This window comes from Schistocerca cancellata, chromosome 1 (genome assembly GCF_023864275.1).
Source record: "Schistocerca cancellata isolate TAMUIC-IGC-003103 chromosome 1, iqSchCanc2.1, whole genome shotgun sequence".
Classification (NCBI taxonomy): domain Eukaryota; kingdom Metazoa; phylum Arthropoda; class Insecta; order Orthoptera; family Acrididae; genus Schistocerca; species Schistocerca cancellata.
Window position 1 is genome coordinate 1,122,918,342 of NC_064626.1, and position 22,519 is coordinate 1,122,940,860.

Here is a 22,519-nt window from a genome sequence, read left to right on the forward strand (position 1 = left end):
TTCCGTACTTAAGTGCAGAAGTTACTTAGCGCATCACAGTCTCCATTGCAGGAAAGTTGCTGGACTGATCATGCTAATTATACACTCCTGGAAATTGAAATAAGAACACCGTGAATTCATTGTCCCAGGAAGGGGAAACTTTATTGACACATTCCTGGGGTCAGATACATCACATGATCACACTGACAGAACCACAGGCACATAGACACAGGCAACAGAGCATGCACAATGTCGGCACTAGTACAGTGTATATCCACCTTTCGCAGCAATGCAGGCTGCTATTCTCCCATGGAGACGATCGTAGAGATGCTGGATGTAGTCCTGTGGAACGGCTTGCCATGCCATTTCCTCCTGGCGCCTCAGTTGGACCAGCGTTCGTGCTGGACGTGCAGACCGCGTGAGACGACGCTTCATCCAGTCCCAAACATGCTCAATGGGGGACAGATCCGGAGATCTTGCTGGCCAGGGTAGTTGACTTACACCTTCTAGAGCACGTTGGGTGGCATGGGATACATGCGGACATACATTGTCCTGTTGGAACAGCAAGTTCCCTTGCCGGTCTAGAATGGTAGAACGATGGGTTCGATGACGGTTTGGATGTACCGTGCACTATTCAGTGTCCCCTCGACGATCACCAGTGGTGTGCGGCCAGTGTAGGAGATCGCTGCCCACACCATGATGCCGGGTGTTGGCCCTGTGTGCCTCGGTCGTATGCAGTCCTGATTGTGGCGCTCACCTGCACGGCGCCAAACACGCATACGACCATCATTGGCACCAAGGCAGAAGCGACTCTCATCGCTGAAGACGACACGTCTCCATTCGTCCCTCCATTCACGCCTGTCGCGACACCACTGGAGGCGGGCTGCACGATGTTGGGGCGTGAGCGGAAGACGGCCTAACGGTGTGCGGGACCGTAGCCCAGCTTCATGGAGACGGTTGCGAATGGTCCTCGCCGATACCCCAGGAGCAACAGTGTCCCTAATTTGCTGGGAAGTGGCGGTGCGGTCCCCTACGGCACTGCGTAGGATCCTACGGTCTTGGCGTGCATCCGTGCGTCGCTGCGGTCCGGTCCCAGGTCGACGGGCACGTGCACCTTCCGCCGACCACTGGCGACAACATCGATGTACTGTGGAGACCTCACGCCCCACGTGTTGAGCAATTGGGCGGTACGTCCACCCGGCCTCCCGCATGCCCACTATACGCCCTCGCTCAAAGTCCATCAACTGCACATACGGTTCACGTCCACGCTGTCGCGGCATGCTACCGGTGTTAAAGACTGCGATGGAGCTCCGTATGCCACGGCAAACTGGCTGACGCTGACGGTGGCGGTGCACAAATGCTGCGCAGCTAGCGCCATTCGACGGCCAACACCGCGGTTCCTGGTGTGTCCGCTGTGCCGTGCGTGTGATCATTGCTTGTACAGCCCTCTCGCAGTGTCCGGAGCAAGTATGGTGGGTCTGACACACAGGTGTCAATGTGTTCTTTTTTCCATTTCCAGGAGTGTATATCTATTCATCAAACAGTACAAGCCTTAAATAATAATATGTCGCCAATTAGAATTTTTTGTGATCTTTCCAAGGCGTTGGAGTGTGTAGATCACGATATTCTCCTAGAAAAACTCAGTTTTATAGAATAGGTGGCTTTATACGTAGTTCGTTTAAATCATATATAACAAACAGAATGCAAAAGGTTGTGCTGAATAATTCAGACAATATTGGAAAGGTAAAGGCTTTAGATACTGGGGCAAAAAAATTACAAAGGGTGTCCCACAGGTTTAAGGTTTGGGTCCACTCCTATTCCTCATATATGTGAATCACTTTCCACTTCATACTCAACATATGAAACTGGTAATTTTGCAGACGATACTAGTGTTACAGTAAATCCCATAAGGGAGAGAGCAACGGAAGCGTTAGTAAATGATTTTTCCAAAGAATTATTAAGTAGTTTTCTGAAAATGAACTCCCCCTAAATTTTGAAAAAAAAAATTACATTCAGTTCTGTACAAAAATAGAGTCATACCAACAACTGACAAATCACATGAGAAGGAGTCAGTGAGGGGGAAGAGGGAAAAGGGAAAGGGGAAAAGGGAAAGGGGGGGGGGGGGAGTGACAGTGGTACCCTTCGGCACAAACCGTAATGTGACACCCGGAATACAGATGCAGATGCAGGTAAAATTAAGCGCTGTTGGCAGCATCAATGCATTATACGTTCGTAACACCTGTTAGTTAGTAACACACAATCTTATTTTATCACAATTTATACTTAAAGTAAACAAGACTCGAGAAAGAGCCTGCGATCACTGAACGGTATAACCAGTTACACTACTATTTACCTTTGTAACCAAAGCATCTTTCTAACTGTGATCAATCTGCTAAAATAGCTGTTCGTTCTCTGCTGCCTGACAGTGCCACAAATTGTCCTGGAAAGTATGTGTACTGATTGTATGTCTTGTTATTTTGAATAATTTCACCCCATAGGTGGAAGTTTAATCCTCGGGAATATGTACTGGCAATATCAATAAAAGTGATTAACTAGTTACGGTTATTTCTTTACTTCCATTAACATTCATGGCAGTCAGAATTAGCCTAACGTAAATGTTCCCATAGAAAGTATTATTTAATTTTTTTAGTTAATACTTTAGCCTCGGGTCGTACAAATGGTGCAACTGCCGGGTACGACTTCTTTGATCTAAATCTACCAACGTACATACTCCTCAATGCATTATACGGTGCACGGCGGAGGGAATCTTGTACCACCAACAGCATTCTCTTTTCTGCTCCACTTGCAAATAAAGTGAGGGATAAGCGACTGTCTATATGTCTCCGTACGATTCGCAATTCCCTTATCTTGCCTTCGCTGTCCTTCCACGTGATGTATGTTGGCGTCAGCAGAACCGCTCTGCAGTCACCCACAAATGCTGGTTCTCTAAACTTTCTCAATAGCGCAGCGCGAAAAGAACGTCGTCTTCCCTGTAGAGGTCGTCATTTGAGTTCACGACGCGTCTCCTAATACGTGGTGTTGATTGAACCTATCGATAATAAACATAGCAACATGTCCCTGAATTGCTTCGGTCTTTTCCTTTAATCCAAACCCGACCTGGTGCGATTCTAAAACACTCGAGCAGAACTCACGAATGGGGCGCACCAGTGTTCTATGAATGGTCTCCATTACACACTGAAGCCCCAAAGAAAATAGTATAGGCATGCATCTTCGAATACAGAGATAGGTAAACAGGCAGAATACGGCGCTGCGGTCGGCAACGCCTATATAAGACAACAAGTGCCTGGCGCAGTTATCAGAGATCGGTTCATGCTGCTGCAATGGCAGCTTATCAAGATTTACGTGAGTTTGAATGTGGTATTATAGTCGGCGCACAAGCGATGGGACATAGCATCTCCGACGTTGCGATGAAGTGGGGATTTTCCCGTACGACCATTTCACGAGTGTACCGTGAATATCAGGAATCCGGTAAAACATCCAGTCTCCGACATCGCCGCGGCCGGAAAAAGATCATGCAAGAACGGGACCAACGACGACTGAAGTGAATCGCTTAGCGTGACAGAAGTGCAACTCTTTCGCAAATTGCTGCAGATTTCAATGGTGTGTCATCAACAAGTGTCAGCGTGCGAACCATTCAACGAAACATCATCGATATGGGCTTTCGGAGCCGAAGGCCCACTCGTGTACACTTGATGACTGCGCAACACAAAGGTTTACGCTACGCCTGGGCCCGTCAACACTGACACTGGACAGTTTATGACTGGAAACATGTTGCCTGGTCGGACGAATTTCGTTTCAAATTGTATCGAGCGGATGGACGTGTACGGGTATGGAGACAGTCTTATGAATCCATGGACCCTGTATGTCAGCAGGGGACTGTTCAAGCTGGTGGAGATCTGTAATGGTGTGGGGCGTGTGCAGTTGGAATGATAAGGAACCCCTGATACTTCTAGATTCGACTCTGACAGGTGACACGTACGTAAGCATCCTGTCTGATCACCTGCATCCACTGATGTCCATTGTGCATTCCGACGGACTTGGGTAATTCCATCAGGACAATGCGACACCCCACACCTCCAGAACTGCTACAGAGTGGCTTCAGGAACACTCTTCTGAGTTTAAACTCTTCCGCTGGCCACCAAACTCCCGAGACATGAATACTATTGAACATATCCGGGGTGCCTTGCAACGTCCTCTTCAGAAGAGATCTCCAAACTCTCCTTGTCTTGCGGACTTATGGGGAGGCCTGCAGGATTCATCGTGTCAGTTGCCTCCTGCACTACTTCTGACATTATTCGAGTCCATTCCACGTCGTGTTGCGGCACTTCAGCGTGCTCGCGGGGCCCTACACGATATCAGTTCCTTTGGCTCTTCATTGTAGATGAGCTGAATTTTCCTAGAATTCTCGCAATAAGACGGAATCGAGCATTCGCTTTCCGTACTACCATCCTTACATCCTCCCGTGCTCGCTGCATTTCATAACGTTTACGCATCGATATTTAATCGACATGTCTGTGTCAAGTAAAACAGCACTAATACTGTATTCGATCATTACAAGATTGTTCCTCACACTCTCCTGCATTAACTTACATTTTTCTACATTTAGAGCAAGTAGCCGTTCATTGCACCAAAAACTAATTACATCTAAGTCATCCTGTTTTCTCCGACAGTCGCTCAACGACGGCACATCCCCGGACACTACAGCGCCATCAGCAAACTGTCGCAAGATGGTGCTCACCGTAGCCGACAGATCGTTTACGTATATAGGGAACGTATATGAGTCACTCCTGGCGTTACCCGTGTCTCTGATGAACTCTCTCCAGCCAGCCCAACGTGCTGGATCCTATTACTTAACAGGTCTTCGAGCCACTCACACATCTGAGAAGCTATTCCGTACTCGCGACCCTTCGTTAACAGTCAGTGTCAAACGCTTTTCTTTAAGAATATGGACTCCACGTGTTGCCCCTCATTCATGATTCGCAAGATGTCCGTCCATAAAAGGGAGAACTACGTTTCGCATGTGCGGTGCTTTATAATTTCTTGCTGATCTGTGGACAGAAGCTTTTCTGAAAAAAGAAAATTTATTACATTCGAACGTAGAATACACCTAATAATTTTGGAGTAAGCGGACGTTAGATCCGAGATGTGTCTGTGAAATCCACGGGACTACTGCTGTAAGACAATTTATTTCAAAAACATAAATGCTCAGTTACTGTCACCGCCAGTATACTCAGCCTCTTCTATCCCTACAACGTTCTTGCAAATTTTACAGGAAGTATGCCTCTGTGAACTCCTCGAAGATGCGTGCCGCATTTTCTTTCACTGCGTCATTGGACTGAAATCTTTTTCCTTTTAATGCAGATTTGATCTTGGGGAGCAGATAAAAGTCACACGGTGTTAAGTCAGACGAGTAACGTGAGTGGTCTTAACACTGGGGTGCTGCACATCGCTAGTAACCTCTTAACAGACAATGCGGTATGAGCCGGTGCGTTGTCTTGACCCACGACTTCTTTTTTCACAGATCGGGTCGTTGTATCTCATTTTCCCACAGAGTTGAGCAAAATTCTCAAGGAAGCAATGTAGATTACTAGTTTGACTTTCTGGAATCCAGTGAAGATACATAATTCCACGAATATCGAAAAAACCAATCACCGTCACTTTGAATCTTGATTTGCTCGTTCGAGTTTTTTTGTTCTCGGTGAAGTTGAGCCCTTCCAGTACATGGATTACCGCTTAGCTTCTGGATAATAAGTGAAATACCAAGATCATCACAAGTTATTACTTTTTCTAAGAAATTATGATCTTGGAATTCAAAGTGCCAAGTCAAAAAGTTTCACGAGCTTTTTTTGGTTCAATCGTGAGAATTTTCGGCACCATTTCGCACACACTTTTATCGTGTTAAACTGACTATATAAAATTTGTCTTACGCATTCTTTTTCATTTCCTACAGTTTGAGTAATCGATGGAATACTCAACCGACAGTCAGAACGAATCAGATTACCTACTTTTCGACATTTTCATCCGTTTTTGATACTGAAGGAAGTCTCGGGGTTGAGTCATCTTCAACGTCTTCTCGTCCATCTTCGAAACGTTTGAACCACTCAGGAGCTGAATAAGTGATAATAGTCTCCCCCGTACACTTCTATTAGTAACAGATAGGTTTCAGTAGGAATTTTTCCAAGTTTCATGTGAAACTTCACGACAGTTCGTTGCTCTACTATTACACTTATCATTATCCAGCAAAACAAAATTATTGTTCTTAATGAAGGCCACGGCCAAAATAATTTATCTATAGGCACCAGAGATACCGCATTCGACATAGATGGCTTCACGCATCATGGCTATTGGTCGTTCATCTTTGAAGCCGGCGTACTTGGTCTGAAACAGCATCATCTCGTTGTCTTATAGCAAAACCTCGATGCTCATTTGTAATTCTGGGGGTCTGTTCATTTACATTTTTACATACATCAGTCACCTTCGCTTTTTACTAGTTTCTTAGGAATTTGCGCTGGTCAAGTCACCATCATATGATGTGTAAAAAGAGAGACAAAGGGGGATAATACAGCAATGCGGAAATAAAGTGATATGTTCTGTTAACTACTTAGTGGTATAAAGTATAGCAGAATACTGACGGTGAAAAAAAGGGGAAAAAACAGGAGTAATAGACATAACAGATCACAAAAAACTTCGAAAAACGCTGTATTACGACAATCGCTTAGTTCATTTGACAGCTTAACTGAGATTTCATTTTCAAATTAGTAAAAATTTCAAGATTTTCGGCCTGAAATCTCGTTGACTGGAGCAGAATTGCCTTTAGTGAGAATGCATGTGTGACTACTGATGGGTTAACGAACACGTGCATTTACAGATTATGTTGTTTTACGATGTTTGAATACGTGTGCTCGCACTGTGTAACAACGACACGAATGTATTTAACGGGATTGACAATGACATACAAACTATCTATAATGCCAATTCCCACACCTTCTACCCCACTGCAGGTGTGCCCCAGGGCTGTGTCCTCTCCCCTCTACTCTACCTCCTGTACACAGCAGATATGCCCAAACCCCCCCCCCCCCTCCACCCCTCTAGTACATTTCTTGCAGTATGCCGATGACACCGCATTCCTCGCCCTCGCTCCTACCCTCCAACGGTCCCAACGCCTTCTCCAGAATCACCTTGACCTTTTTTCCGCATGGTGTAACCAGTAGCTCCTGAAAATCAATCCTTCCAATACCCAGGCAATCATTGTAGGTCGCACCACTCGCTCCTTCTGGCTCCTGCATTTCTCCCTTACTGTCTGCGCCAATCCTGTCTGTCTCCCCCACCCTCACCTACCTTCGCCTCACCATTGACCGTCACCTCACCTGGATCCTTCATCTCCACTCCATCCAATCCAAAGCCCAGAACTGCCTCCAACTCCTCAAACTCCTCTCTGGCTGGACATGGGGGTTGCACCCCTCTACCATCCACCACGCCTACAAATCCTTAATCTGACCCATCCTCTGTTATGCCAGTCCCACCTAGATATCTGCTTCCCCCGCCCACAAATTCTAAGTCTCTCCAGGTCCTACCCTCCATCTATACACCCTTCATCTCCTTTCCCAAGGTGGCTTCCATCAACTCCCCCTCCCAGATAATGCATTCTCTCCCTCCATTTATCCCTCCTATCAACTCTGATCCTCACCCCCCCTCCTCTCCTCCGTCCTTTCCCTGGGCTCCCTCTCCCCCCCCCCTTCCATCCTGTTTTCTCCCCGCCTAACCTCTCCCTACCACCCTTCTCCCCCCCCCCCCCCGAGTCCTTTTGTATTCCCCTCCTCGGCCTTCCCCACTCCCTGTCGCGTCTGCCCAGCACCCCCCACCCCTCTTATGGGTCCTCATCCTCCTTTCCCCCCTCCCCCCTTCGTTTTTCCTCTCCTTCCCCCCTTCCTCTTTTCCCATCATCTGTCCAGTTCCCCCCACCTGCTCTCGGCTGTGGTATGTCATATTTGCCAACTTTTTTGTGCAGTGTTCAAGTGAATGTTCAGTGTTGTTCGTCTTTCCAAGTGTTGCGAACAGAAACCATGCTGTTGCTGGGTGTAAATTTTATGTCTTTTGCGAACAGAAACCAGACTGTCACCGTGTTTTTTAATTGTCTGTCTATTATTTTACCTGTCTGCTTCATATGCATTTTATTAGCATCATCATCTCTTTGTTCTATGTTTTAAGTTCCACGATTTTTCGCCATGTTACCATTTAAGTCTCCGATTTCATCTCCTGTTTTTATTATTTATTATCTTCATATTTTTAAAACAAAGTCTGTAGGCTGAAGAGCGGCGTACTAAGCTGCTGCCAGCCCGCCTCCTTCGGGGGGAAGCGAAATACAATAATGAAAAAAAAAGACATACAAATGTGTCAGCTTAAATTACGTTGACATGGCTTAAAGCCGTAATATCAGCACTTGATAATGGCCTAAGGCCAAAATTATTACAGTCACTAGCGTAATGATGATGTCCTTCAAAAAGTTTGTTATGACTGTGAATCCCAGCTACAGCAAGTGTATTCTTTAGTGAGAGATCCACTTCGAACTGTGCCGCGATGACCAGCCGTGTCTGGAGACGCTCCAGACAGCGCTGGGGTACCAACCTGACAGTCACCCGCCATACGGCGCAACAGCCACGAGTGGCGGTCCGGGGTGCCGTTTCTTTTCATAGCACGACCTCTTCGGTTGCCATCCGCGGCACGCTTACAGCACAGCGGTATGTCAGCGATATTCTACCCCCCCCCCCCCCCCCCCCGTTTGTTGTCCTTCATGGCAAACCGTCCTGGGCTTACATTTCAGAAAGATAATGTCCGCCTGCACACAGCGAGTGTTTTTTTATGTTTGTCTTCGTGCTTGCCAAAGCCTACCTTGGCCAACTAGGCCAACGAATGCCTTCCCAATCAGAGCGTTTCGAGCATTATGGGGAGGGCCCTCCAACCACCTCGGTACTTTGACGATCTAACGTGCCAATTGAACAGAATGTGGTACGACATTCCTCAGGAGGGTATCCAAAAACTCGAACAGACAACGCCAGGCCGAAGACCAATATGCATAGCGACCAGAGATGGACCTTCGTGTTACTGTCTTGCTTATGAAGATATTCCTCTTGAATAAATCACTCATTTTTTCTGAAATTGTAATACTTCGTTTGCCTGTAGATGTACATCACATCTACCGATTTCCGTCGCATTCGGCTAATTCTTTCGTAGCGCGTCCTTTTCTTTTTTTGTTAGTTAGGGCATAGTCCTGTAAAACGCAATAAATGCAAGGTAGTCATTTTACATAAATGGAACGAAATCAGACCACAAATCTAGATTACTGGCCCCTTGCAGTTTGACAAGAAAAATATAGTCAAAAACCTAAAGTAAAAAATGCAAGCTCGTCCAGCGTGTTCAAAGAGATTTAGGGATTGCAGCTGGTCGTCGTAAACTTCATTCCACGATATTTCGGCTGGACAACTGCCAGCCATCTTCAGGTGAGCCGAACGACGACTGAAGAAGACGTTCTCCGCTCCGTCTTACATAGTGCGCTGATGGTACTGCCGCGCATGCGTTGAAGTCGCGGAGACAGAAGGACCACACTGCCCAGATGGTATCCAACCTTCGACTCGTATAACAAATGAGTGTGCTTAAAACCCTTTTGCAAGGGCACATACGGTGATGGATGCAGAGAATTTGCCTAAGGAACCTGCACATTCAAGGATGGTGTTCAGACACAATGGATACTCGACCCGCCAAATTAGCAGGGCCTTCTCAACTAAAGCCAGGAACCGGGAAGTGGATAAAGAGGAGAACGCTCCAACCGAGTCCTTAGCTTTTCTTCCCTTCGTTGGAAATATCTCCTTTAAAATAGCGAGGATTCTTAACAATTTTCATGTGAAAGTGGTTTTTCGTCAACCTTCTAAGATTTCCGATCTTCTAAGATCGGTGAAGGATGATTTGTTACTGCGGAAGGCGGGAATTTATAAAATACCGTGTCAGTGTGGTATGGCCTATATAGGACAGACAACGCGTACAGTGTAAGAGCGTTGTACGGAACATCAACATTGTACTCGCCTACTTCAACCCAGTAAGTCTGCAGTTGCGGAACATTGTATTTCCAACGTACATTCAATGGAGTACGACAAAACTTCGATTTTGGCCACAGCAACAACCTTTTGGGACTCCATTATCAAAGAATCCGTTGAAATACGCATTGCGGAAAATCTAATGAACCGTGACAGTGGTTACCAACTGATAACGCGTGGAATCCCGTCATCTCCGAAGTTTGTTCGAGACGAAGACGCCAGAATACTTCGATAGCTGCGGCCAGCGACAATACCGGCGGCAGCTGAGTCTTGCAGTTCCACCAGCGAGGGCGCTGCCGCTGGGCGGGGTGGTCCTTCTGTTGAAATGGTTCATATTGCTCTGAGCACTATGGGACTTAACTTCTGAGGTCATCAGTCCCCTAGAACTTAGAACTACTTAAACCTAACTAACCTAAGGACATCATACACATCCATGCCCGAGGCAGGATTCGAACCTGCGACCGTAGCGGTCGCGCGGTTACAGACTGTAGCGCCTAGAACCGCTCGTGGTCCTTCTGTCTCGCGACTTCAACGCATAAGCGGCTGTACCATCAGCGCACTATATAAGACGGAGCGGAGAACGTCTTCGTCAGTCGTCGTTCGGCTCACCTGAAGATGGTTGGCATTTGTCCAGCCGAAATATCGTGGAATGTAGTTTACGACGAACGGCTGCAATCTCGAAATTTCTTTGAACAGTTGATTCGCCGGAAAAACTTTAAATTTTACATCGTCCAGAATTGAGATGAGCTGTCGAGGATGAATATCACGACAGAGATTGATTTGCCATCAGGAGTTACGGATTCGAACGCAAATACAGGAACAGCGCGACAAAGCTTACCGCGTCAGCGTTGATGAAATGGCCGTGGCGGCTGCTTGTGGGGCAAAAAGCATAATCACTTAATAAAAAGGACCGAAGTAGCCACGAGATGTCTGTTGCGAAGCGTGCTAACTACAAATGACTATGCACAAAGCTGCTTCCAAGGTAATGGACGCGAAAATAGTGGCAACTATTACTATATTACCAGTAACAATCTGACACCGCCCAAGAAGTGTAAAAGAACGAGGCTCGGAGAACATCTCTCCACCATTTTGTAAACTGGGACGCAGCTCAGCATAGTTCATGCTACGACTGAAAAAGGTTCCTTTGGCCAACTGTACCGGGGGTGACAGTGGAGATGGTACTTGCTGCTTCCGATCTGCCGGGAGGCTCGTCCTATTGGCGTTTAATTTGGATACTCTGTTATGGCGCTGCACCTTGGACCAACACGCTCGAAAATCTGGACATAGTAGAAAACGGATACGAAATCCTAGAAAACTGTGTTCTTTTCAAATTTATTCGTTGGCTGACGACAAATCTGATGTCGGAATTACGCAATTCAAAATGGCGGAACAAAAACGGCGGATCAAAAACTATAAATTTAATGGATTCGAATGAAATGTCGGGTGTAAGGTATTTTGAGGACGCTCATAAGGAATTAGGAGTCAGAATTGAAGTATTTATATGTTTAGTTTGATATTTTTCATTTTTCAATCGAAATTATAGTCACATTCATCACTTGCGTCATTATCGCTGTCAGAAGGGTTCTCATCGGGTTGTCCATTGGGAGATAGTTAGAAAAGCAGACCTTTTACCTGAGGTCGCATCTAGAAGCTCGAGGTGAGTACAGAGGTGAGTACATCTACAGATACCAGAAGCCAATGGAGTACATCGCGGATCGTTTACTCGTTTACTCATGGGAATATTTGCGGGTAATATCTTCCCTTCAAGCCGGCCGCGGTGGCCGTGCGGTTCTGGCGCTGCAGTCCGGAACCGCGGGACTGCTACGGTCGCAGGTTCGAATCCTGCCTCGGGCATGGGTGTGTGTGATGTCCTTAGGTTAGTTAGGTTTACGTAGTTCTAAGTTCTAGGGGACTGATGACCACAGATGTTTAGTCAGTGCTCAGAGCCATTTGAACCATTTCTTCCCTTCAACGCCGGGTATCCTCATGCCGACCCACACTATAATGTAAAATTAATACTATCTCACTAATATAGGCCATAAAGTGTTAAAATGAACATTAATACGAAAGCGGCTAAAATTCACCACAAATTTAATTGATCTGTCTAACCACGTTTACTGAGAACGAGAAATACGAGTAGGTGGCATTTTCGTTGAGCCTGTTTTTTCGTCGTCTACAAATTCGATAAAATTAAAAAAAGTGTACAGCCGCTTCTTGCTTAATATATGCTTCCCATTCATCTCGTTCAAAGGAAAATATTTGCTTACGTGTGAGGGTTTGATGCCGAAAAAGAAAACGTTCAAAGAGTTAATCACAGAATTATCCAAAATATATAGTTTATTGATTAATTTCCAGTTTAGAACTAATCACATCTACGAAGACATGAGAGTGAACGAAAGCATAGTGAGTCGTTGAGTGAGGCGTCTGTCTCCATTCCGCCAAGGTCACCAAACCTGTTCGATCTCCCGTGTGCCGGCCGGACGCACACAGCTGTGACTCCTGTCATGTTGGAACGTGCGGACACTCTCAAAGTGATCAGCAGATCACAATCAAACACCGCGCTGCACGACTGGACGTCTGTATTGGTAGTGATGATGCACCCGTCCACCAGCTAGGGTTCTCAAAGGTGTGTGCCCTCTGCGTTCTTCGCCGCCTAACAAAAGACCACAAAGAGCAAGGAAGGGCCATGTGTGAGGAATTGCTTCCACGTTACGAGGCTGACCGTAACAATTATTTGAGAACGTCAACATAGGCGATGAAACTTGGGTTCATCACTTCGAACTGGAAGCAAAATGGCAATCCACCTTTCTTCCGAAGAAAAAGGTCAAAGCTGCACCCTTAACCGGTAAAGTCATGGCAAGTAAACATCTAGGACTTAAAATTACGAACGACTTAAATTGGTAAGAATACATAGAAAGTGTTCTGGGGAAGGCGACCCAAGACTGCATTTTGTTGTCAGAACAATTAGAAGGCTCAACAGATCTATTACAGAGACATTACGTTTGTGCGCTCTCTTTTGGAGTACTGCTGCGCAGTGTGGTATCCTTACCAGATAGGATTAACCGTGTACATTCAGAAATTTAGACGAAGAGCAGCACATTCTGTATTATCGAGAAATAGGGGAGAGAATGTCAAAGACATGATACACGATTTGGGGTGGACATAATTAAAACAAAGGCGTTTCTCACGAAATTTCAGTCACCAACTTCCTCCTCCGAATGCGAAAATATTTTTTTGACGCCGACCTACATAGGAAGAAACGATCATCATAATAAAATATGGGAAAACAGAGCTCACTCGGAAAGATATAGGTGTTCGTTTTTTCCGCGCTCTGTTCGAGACTAGAATAATAGAGAATTATTGTGAAAGTAGTTCAATGAACCCTCTGCCAGGGGCTTAACTGTGATTTTCAGAGTATCCATATAGATGTAGATGTAGACCATCTTCTAGGATTCTGAAGAGGTTATTCTGTTTGACGTCCTCCTCGTGGTGCAAAAATTAACTCTGAAATGTATTGTGCTACCCTTCGGAAACTGAAGAAAGCTTTCAGAGGTTCGTTGCCACAAAATGCTACGAACTTCTCCATGACGACGCATGGCCTCACACAAGTCTGCGCGCCCAAGAGGAACTCACAGAACTTGGTTGGACTGCTGTCCGCCCCGATAATCGTGCTTGGGTAGCTCAGTGGTAGAGCACTTGCCCGCGAAAGGCAAAAGTCTCGAGTTGGAGTCTCGGTCCGGCACACAGTTTTAATCTGCCAGGAAGTTTCAAATTGCGCCGGCACGGTAACTCAGCGTGTTCGGTCAGAAGATTAGCTACCCTCTGCAATTAAAAAAAAAACTGAGTTGATGGATCAACGACGAACTGAAACTGGTGTCTTACGACGTCCGCCACAAGCAGATGCAACGAAAGAAAATGAAGCAAATGAGATTATTTTTTTTAAAAAAAGAAGATAGCTGAGTGGTCAGCGTGACGGATTGCCGTCCTACGGGCCCGGGTTCGATTCCCAGCTGGGCCGGGGATTTTCTCCGCTCAGGGACTGGGTGTTGTGTTGCCTTCATCATCAGTTCATCCCCATCCGGCGTGCAGGTCGCCCAATGTGGCGTCGAATGTAATAAGACCTGCACCAAGGCGGCCGGACCTGCCCCGTAAGGGCCCTCCCGGCCAGTGGCGCCAAACGCTCATTTCCATTGGACTGTTGTTCCTCATCCGCCCTACAGCCGGGCTCTCACATGTTCCGACTTCCATCTGTTTCGCCCAATGAAGGATGCACTCCGCGGAAAGAGCAGTACATGTATGATGGGGAGGTTACTGATGCACCAAGACGTTGGCTCCAATGTGACCAGTAGACTGATACTATGCGGGCAAACAAGCCCTCCGAGTAAGGTGGCATAAGGCAGTCGCAGTGAACGGAGATTATGCTCAAAAATAACTTCTTGTAGCGAAAAGAGTGGGGAATAATATTATCGACTGGAACCTTGAATAAAACCAACCTGCTTTCAGGAAGAAATTGTGTTGCATTACTTAGTAAACGCCCCCGTAATGTGACCTGTGTGTAGATATCACGTTCCACGTACTTCCAGGAAACTACTAAAAATTTGCCGACATCCATGGCACTTGGAATCGCAGCTCTACTTACTTCCAAATGGTGAACCAACACGCTGTGAAGGAGGTGGTCGTAATAAACGATGGTTATAGTTAAACTTTCGTTACTTGCGCCACTGGCCGGCCGGAGTGGCCGAGCGGTTAAAGGCGCTACAGTCTGGAACCGCACGACCGCTACGGTCGCAGGTTCGAATCCTGCCTCGGGCATGGATGTGTGTGATGTCCTTAGGTTACTTAGGTTTAAGTAGTTCCAAGTTCTAGGGGACTTATGACCACAGCAGATGAGTCCCATAGTGCTCAGAGCCATTTGAACCATTTGAACCAGTGTAGACAGAAAATTACTTACCATATAGGTATCCAAATTTATAAGAATGATGTTCAGACTGTGCAATGCAGTATTTGGTTTGTTAGTAGTGTTCTCATGATTTGCTGTTAGGCGCCGGTACCACTATGGCGGCATTGGGTTGAAAACTAGGAATGAGAAAAACCGGCAAGTTAAAATCGATACCGGTATTTTAGTTCTGAATAACAGGTAGTTTTTGGTATCTGTTTGGTCTCGGTAATAACAGCCTCTCTAACCGGGTAAAAAATCTGACTTATCAATTTGCCTTAGCAACAGTGCTTAAATTTTTGTTTTTTAAATAAAACTTTTTTTAAATGAATAACGTTTAGCAAAATTTCCAATGCTTTGAAATATTGGATCATTACAGAAACTGGGAAAAGCAATCATCTTAATAACAATGCCTACAGTTTTTAACTAGCAACAAACATGTGACATAAGAATCTGTGCAGCATTACAGTCTCTAAAATCTTCCTGCTCCCGAGTGGCGTGTCCTTCCAGAGAGCATACGTGTACGTGCTCTGTGAAAGACTCGCCCCCATCCACAACAGCCTGGAACCGCAATAGAGATACAATTTCAAACCTGTTCGCAGCACTTTTCGAACGGCGGAGAATATGATTTTCATCTGTCGTTACATATTTCGTGCACCGGTCGAAGATAGCGCATGGAATCCAGCATTGTCAGCCAGAGCAACAGTACTCCTTCAGCAGTTTTTGGCGCAATTGCCCGTCGGTCTCTCCCGGGAGCAATTCCCACATCACCTTTTAAAACGAACGGTACATCTAATTCCTTAATGATTGTTAGATAATGCACTAAGTACTAATTTGCATTATTTAAACTGTAGCCTCAGTCAACAGCCAAATTAAGTTAAATAGAACTTTCTATGTATTGCTAAATAATACGCTGAATTTAGAAATGTTGCAACAAAAATGAAAGATGCTTTACTTAATCGAGCTACCACTAACTGTAATACCGAACCAATATCAATTAGCGGTACACAATAGGCCTTCTACTGTGTCAATTTCAGTGCGCTTATTTTGTTCAAGTTTAGCATCTGCACCTACTAACCAGGGACAGTATTTGTGCGTGGTAATTTTGGGTTCATGCACTATTCCTTGCAGCTCGCTAACATCAATGGAGAGAAATTTTTGCTACGAGATGACTGAAAAAGATTCACTTCATAGCTAGTTTCCGATCTGACTTTTGATCGGACTTCATAGCCGACGTCTGGCATGTCTGCATGTTTCGATTACGACAGTATGTCAACTGGCATTTGTCGCAAGCTAATGATTAAGATTAAAGCCACCAAGCACAGAAAAGAATTGTCTGTATGTGTTTCTTTTTCTATTTTCTATTTGTCTTTCACCTAATAACTACTATACTATACATTTATATGATTAATATTCGAAAAATTGGATATAAAAATACAGTTTTTATGTTCAAGGGCATATTTTGCCCTTGGTGGGTTCTACCTGTGACATTAATTCAAACTGTGTCTAAATTTCATTTGGTAACCTTGGCACGCAGTAACTGCAGTAGTTAATTCAGAAAAATGCGGTTTCATAAGTAAACTCATGCCTTCTTCTTCTTTATTACCTTTACGTACTATCTCAATTTGTTTATTCACATTCAGGATCCTCCGGATGTGAAGATCGTCGCCATCTGTGCAAAAGTGATTCAGAATCAACCACTTTGTGTGCAGGAGGTAAATGTCATGTGTAAATGACAGTATTCTCTCCAATTGAAGAGTGCCGGCCGGAGTGGCCTGCGGTTCTAGGCGTTACAGTCTAGGCGCTACATCTGTGTGATGTCCTTAGGTTAGTTCGGTTTAAGTAGTTCTAAGTTCTAGGCGACTGATGACTTCAGAAGTTAAGTCGCATAGAGCTCAGAGCCATTTGAACCAATTGAAGAGTGTTACTTGAAGGTCTTCAATACACAGTAACCTATATTTGTGAATGTGTTTTTATTTCTGATTTTGAAACTTTTAGTCAAGGAGAAAAACGCATCATTCAGTTATTAGATCAAAGAGTGATCCGAAATTTTGGGCAGCCTGTAGTTTCAAGTACGGACGTTATGTGTCTAGTCATGCAATGAAAGCTTTGGCAGCTGGTACTGACAAAACTTTCCCATAAAATTTCCTCCCCGACCGCACGAAGCATCTCCAGAGGTAAAGAGGTGAATTGGCATTACGTGTCTAGGCTCTAAGCTCTATGGGACTTAACATCTGAGGCCATCAGTCACCTAGACTTGGAACTAAGTAAACCTAACTAACATAACGACAACTAACACATTCACGCCCGAGGCAGGATTCGAACCTGCGACCGCAGCAGCCGCGTGTTTCCGGACTGAAGCGCTTAGAACCGCGGCCAGCATTACGTGTCTAGTTTATAGAAACTTTCCTTGTCCAAGTTTTGATCACTGTTGCTTCTTATACCTTTTACCTGAGAAAAACAGTATATTAACTTGCATATTTTTTGGACACCCTACATGTTATAAACATTATGTTTTTACCTGTAATGCACTTTTAAACTAATCTCACATTGGAAATAAATAGATGTCAGAAGATTTATAGCCTCTCGTAACACGGAAAAATTTTGATCTTGCGTAGTGCTCCACGTAGCCTAAAATAACTTGGTGCTCCTATGATTAATAATCGTAGAGCACAAGTAATTCCTCATGTATGCATACCTGATTGCATAAAATCCTTATACTTCATTTCGAGATAGATCATATTTAACTGTACACTGATTTGTATACATTTAGAAGGCATAATGGTAGATTTTGTAATGAGTTACACATTCCTCATTATCAATTAGTTTTCAGAATAATTTGCAATTATTAGTTTCTGTTATAAATTCGAACCAGCAGTTTGGAGACGAAGTATCATTTTCGCAGATTAACTTTATTAGCGGTATCAGTAGAAAGCAGTATTGATATTAAAATATTACCACCAGGTAGTTCAAATAGTAATCATCGTAATGAATACCCTGTTTATATATATGTGATCCATTATAGCGTCAACTGTCATTGGCCAACATTTGACATTAGTTTGTTGTATGACCGCGATTAACATCCAAATAATAATGCCTAATTCGCCTTCTGAACGAGTTAAAAGGCTCTATGTTCATTTAGAAAGATGGGAATATAACCGTTCAGGGTGAAATGTGTAAGTTGTAACATACTTTTCCCCGTGAGATTGTTAATACTGACAAGAAACCGTTGACTTAAACAAAAGGATTAGGTAGATCTGATTACTTGAAACATTAGCCTCGTGATGACATGATATTATGTTAACGTTCAGTGCTTAACATTTTGAATGTTTTGAGTTTAAACAAGCTCGGTAATAATGAATTAAGGATGGCTCCACTTTTCTGCAAGTACATAAATTACAGTTTTGCTTAAACACCCAAAAACGTTTCACCAAAGTTGTGGCATCCTCAGTGGGTTGCTCTCTTATTTTCCTGAAATACGTACATACTGGTTATGTTGACGGTAGAAAACATGTTATACTGGATTTTATAGTTATTTAAATTATAAAAGCTACCTACTTTTTGTTTTACACTGAGTGGAGTAGTGCCGTTATATAACGAGGCCTGTTGTATGTGCACTGTTCTACCATCAAATAATGTCCGCTTCTTGAACTGCTCAGCTCGTCGCATACTGATTTGTTTACGAACGCAGTGTTCCGGGATTTCCCGGTGACATCAACGTGATTATAGCCATTTACGTGCCAGTCACTTTTGCTGTTGGCCGCGGCAGATCTGCATTGCAGAAAGCCCTCCGTAAGGCCCCGCGTCCCTGACTGAACGACGACGCCTAGCTACACTCCTGGAAATTGAAATAAGAACACCGTGAATTCATTGTCCCAGGAAGGGGAAACTTTATTGACACATTCCTGGGGTCAGATACATCACATGATCACACTGACAGAACCACAGGCACATAGACACAGGCAACGGAGCATGCACAATGTCGGCACTAGTACAGTGTATATCCACCTTTCGCAGCAATGCACGCTGCTATTCTCCCATGGAGACGATCGTAGAGATGCTGGATGTAGTCCTGTGGAACGGCTTGCCATGCCATTTCCACCTGGCGCCTCAGTTGGACCAGCGTTCGTGCTGGACGTGCAGACCGCGTGAGACGACGCTTCATCCAGTCCCAAACATGCTCAATGGGGGACAGATCCGGAGATCTTGCTGGCCAGGGTAGTTGACTTACACCTTCTAGAGCACGTTGGGTGGCACGGGATACATGCGGACGTGCATTGTCCTGTTGGAACAGCAAGTTCCCTTGCCGGTCTAGGAATGGTAGAACGATGGGTTCGATGACGGTTTGGATGTACCGTGCACTATTCAGTGTCCTCTCGACGATCACCAGTGGTGTACGGCCAGTGTAGGAGATCGCTCCCCACACCATGATGCCGGGTGTTGGCCGTGTGTGCCTCGGTCGTATGCAGTCCTGATTGTGGCGCTCACCTGCACGGCGCCAAACAAGCATACGACCATCATTGGCACCAAGGCAGAAGCGACTCTCATCGCTGAAGACGACACGTCTCCATTCGTCCCTCCATTCACGCTTGTCGCGACACCACTGGAGGCGGGCTGCACGATGTTGGGGCGTGAGAGGAAGACGGCTGATGATGATGATGATGATGTTTGGTTTGTGGGGCGCTCAACTGCGTGGTTATCAGCGCCCGTACAATTACCCATTCTTTTGCTCAGTCCAATTTCGCCACTTTCCTGGATGATGATGAAATGATGAGGACAACACAAACACCCAGTCATCTCGAGGCAGGTGAAAATCCCTGACCCCGCCGGGAATCCAACCCGGGACCCCGTGCTCGGGAAGCGAGAACGCTACCGCGAGACCACGAGCGGCGGACGGGAAGACGGCCTAACGGTGTGCGGGACCGTAGCCCAGCTTCATGGAGACGGTTGCGAATGGTCCTCGCCGATACCCCAGGAGCAACAGTGTCCCTAATTTGCTGGGAAGTAGCGGTGCGGTCCCCTACGGCACTGCGTAGGATCCTACGGTCTTGGCGTGCATCCGTGCGTCGCTGCGGTCCGGTCCCAGGTCGACGGGCACGTGCACCTTCCGCCGACCACTGGCGACAACATCGATGTACTGTGGAGACCTCACGCCCCACGTGTTGAGCAATTCGGCGGTACGTCCACCCGGCCTCCCGCATGCCCACTATACGCCCTCGCTCAAAGTCCGTCAACTGCACATACGGTTCACGTCCACGCTGTCGCGGCATGCTACCAGTGTTAAAGACTGCGATGGAGCTCCGTATGCCACGGCAAACTGGCTGACACTGACGGCGGCAGTGCACAAATGCTGCGCAGCTAGCGCCATTCGACGGCCAACACCGCGGTTCCTGGTGTGTCCGCTGTGCCGTGCGTGTGATCATTGCTTGTACAGCCCTCTCGCAGTGTCCGGAGCAAGTATGGTAGGTCTGACACACCGGTGTCAATGTGTTCTTTTTTCCATTTCCAGGAGTGTATTTCCCTGTGCCGCTGGTTGCCGCTGGCTGCCAGCCGAAATAACCACAGGTCTAAATTAGTAGAGTCACCTGCAAACATGAGAAATTTTAGGATATCGTCTCCATTGAATTTTTGTTTGTAATTCAGTTTGAAAAATGTGTTCAGGTACATATCCTATCATCTCTCATGTTTGCAGATGACATGTGGTACTAATTTAGACCTGCAGCTGATTTCGGTTCTCAGTCACAGCACACACGCAATGTAAATTAAAAAATAAGGTGCTCATATGATTTAAACAACAACAAAACACGATGTAACATATTTCCTAACCTAAACATAATCTGTAGGTATGTATTTCAGGAAAATAAATGAAAAAATCTACTGATTATGAAAAAATTTGGTAAAAACATTCTGTTGGCACCCACCTACATAGGGAGAAATGATTATCACGATAAAATAAGAGAAATGAGGGCTCGGACAAAAAATTTAAGTGCTCGATTTTCCGGCGTGCCGTTCGAGAGTGAAACGGTAGAGAGACAGCTTGAAGGTGGTTCACTGAACCCTCTACCAGGCACTTTATTGTGAATATTACAGTAATCACGTAGATGTAGGTGTAGAAATATGTTTAGGTGTTAAAAAGCAAAATAATAATTTATGTACTCGCAAAAAGGCAGACCCATCCTTAATTATTTATTATTTTCTGCAAGCATGGGAACTCAGCTCAGAACTCCAATATGATAAGCTTTGTAATATTTACAATCAAAATAATTAATACAGTATTTTGTCCTTCCCTTAATAAAATAACAGCAGATAGGTATAGAAATTTGGAATTAACATTGGTGTCATGCACTGCTGCGTTATAAAGTTGACAGTCCTGCAGCAGAGATATCTCACAAAGCGACCAGTTTTGGGACCGAGGTGTGAGCAAATACGACCACTCGTGACAGCTGATAGGCGAGAGTCAGTACAGGAATAAAATCCCACAGGCGCTGCAGTAGCCCCACACGCCACGAGTAGTCGATTGATCCAAGAAGGTCGATTGCGTAAAAGGGGCTTAAGCGCGACAGAACTCTAGCGGACGGCCGAAGCGTTACCTGCGACTCCACGGCGGCGGCAGCGGCAGCGTCGTCATCGTCGATGTGGTCTTCGGCGCCTTCCCGCATGGCGCCCGCGTGGCAGTGCAAGCGACTCGTCCCACTGACCGGCACGCCAGCAGACGAGCAAGGTCGCGGCTGCTATCGCTGCGAGAGCAGCTTATCGCCACAGCTGATCGATACTCGCAGGTGGGGGCAGGGCAGGCCGGCTGGTCTGCGCTGCCGAGTTGGGCGCCGTGACGTCACTCACAGCTGGCTATTCATTCAGCAGCAGTTACGACGCGGCGCGCGCACTATGGTTCGCTGGGGCAACCAGCGGCACAGGGAAATAGCTAGGCGTCGTCGTTCAGTGAGGGACGCGGGGCCTTACGGAGGGCTTTCTGCAATGCAGATCTGCCGCGGCCAACAGCAAAAGTGACTGGCACGTAAATGGCTATAATCACGTTGATGTCACCGGGAAATCCCGGAACACTGCGTTCGTAAACAAATCAGTATGCGACGAGCTGAGCAGTTCAAGAAGCGGACATTATTTGATGGTAGAACACTGCACATACAACAGGCCTCGTTATATAACGGCACTACTCCACTCAGTGCAAATATGAAAGCATTTCCTAGCAGGCGCGACCATAAGCGTGTCTAATGTATGTGCACCATAACGTCCACTTAACGCAAACCCTCCTCGAATGCAAGGTGAATGTTTCAACTATCTTTTTCAAACAGTACCACTCACAGTCCGAATCTCACAGACTGTAACAGAGAACAAAAGTCAGCAATGCAGCTCATTTGTAGGTCATAAATAAGAATCCACAGATGCGGAAGTAATGAGGTAGTGGAGCTCGACCACTTGCCTTCCTTCGCAAGGCAGTTTCAAACGTTGTCAGCAGGTGAAAGATCAATGAGCAGCT

General features: G+C 45.8%; 1 protein-coding gene across 6 annotated transcripts in view; it reads right to left on the minus strand.

The window, feature by feature from the left end:
• The window catches only part of LOC126092418 (sorbin and SH3 domain-containing protein 1), a 1,056,812-nt gene extending 1,035,114 nt beyond the window's left edge, over window positions 1–21,698 (minus strand). For all 6 annotated transcript variants that reach the window (XM_049908017.1, XM_049908049.1, XM_049908042.1 and 3 more), the window contains exon 1: window positions 21,615–21,698. In XM_049908017.1, coding sequence (XP_049763974.1) covers window positions 21,615–21,683 — 69 coding nt within the window. In that variant the 5' untranslated portion in view covers window positions 21,684–21,698. The remainder of the gene's footprint in view (window positions 1–21,614) is intronic.
• Window positions 21,699–22,519: the final 821 nt, after the last annotated feature.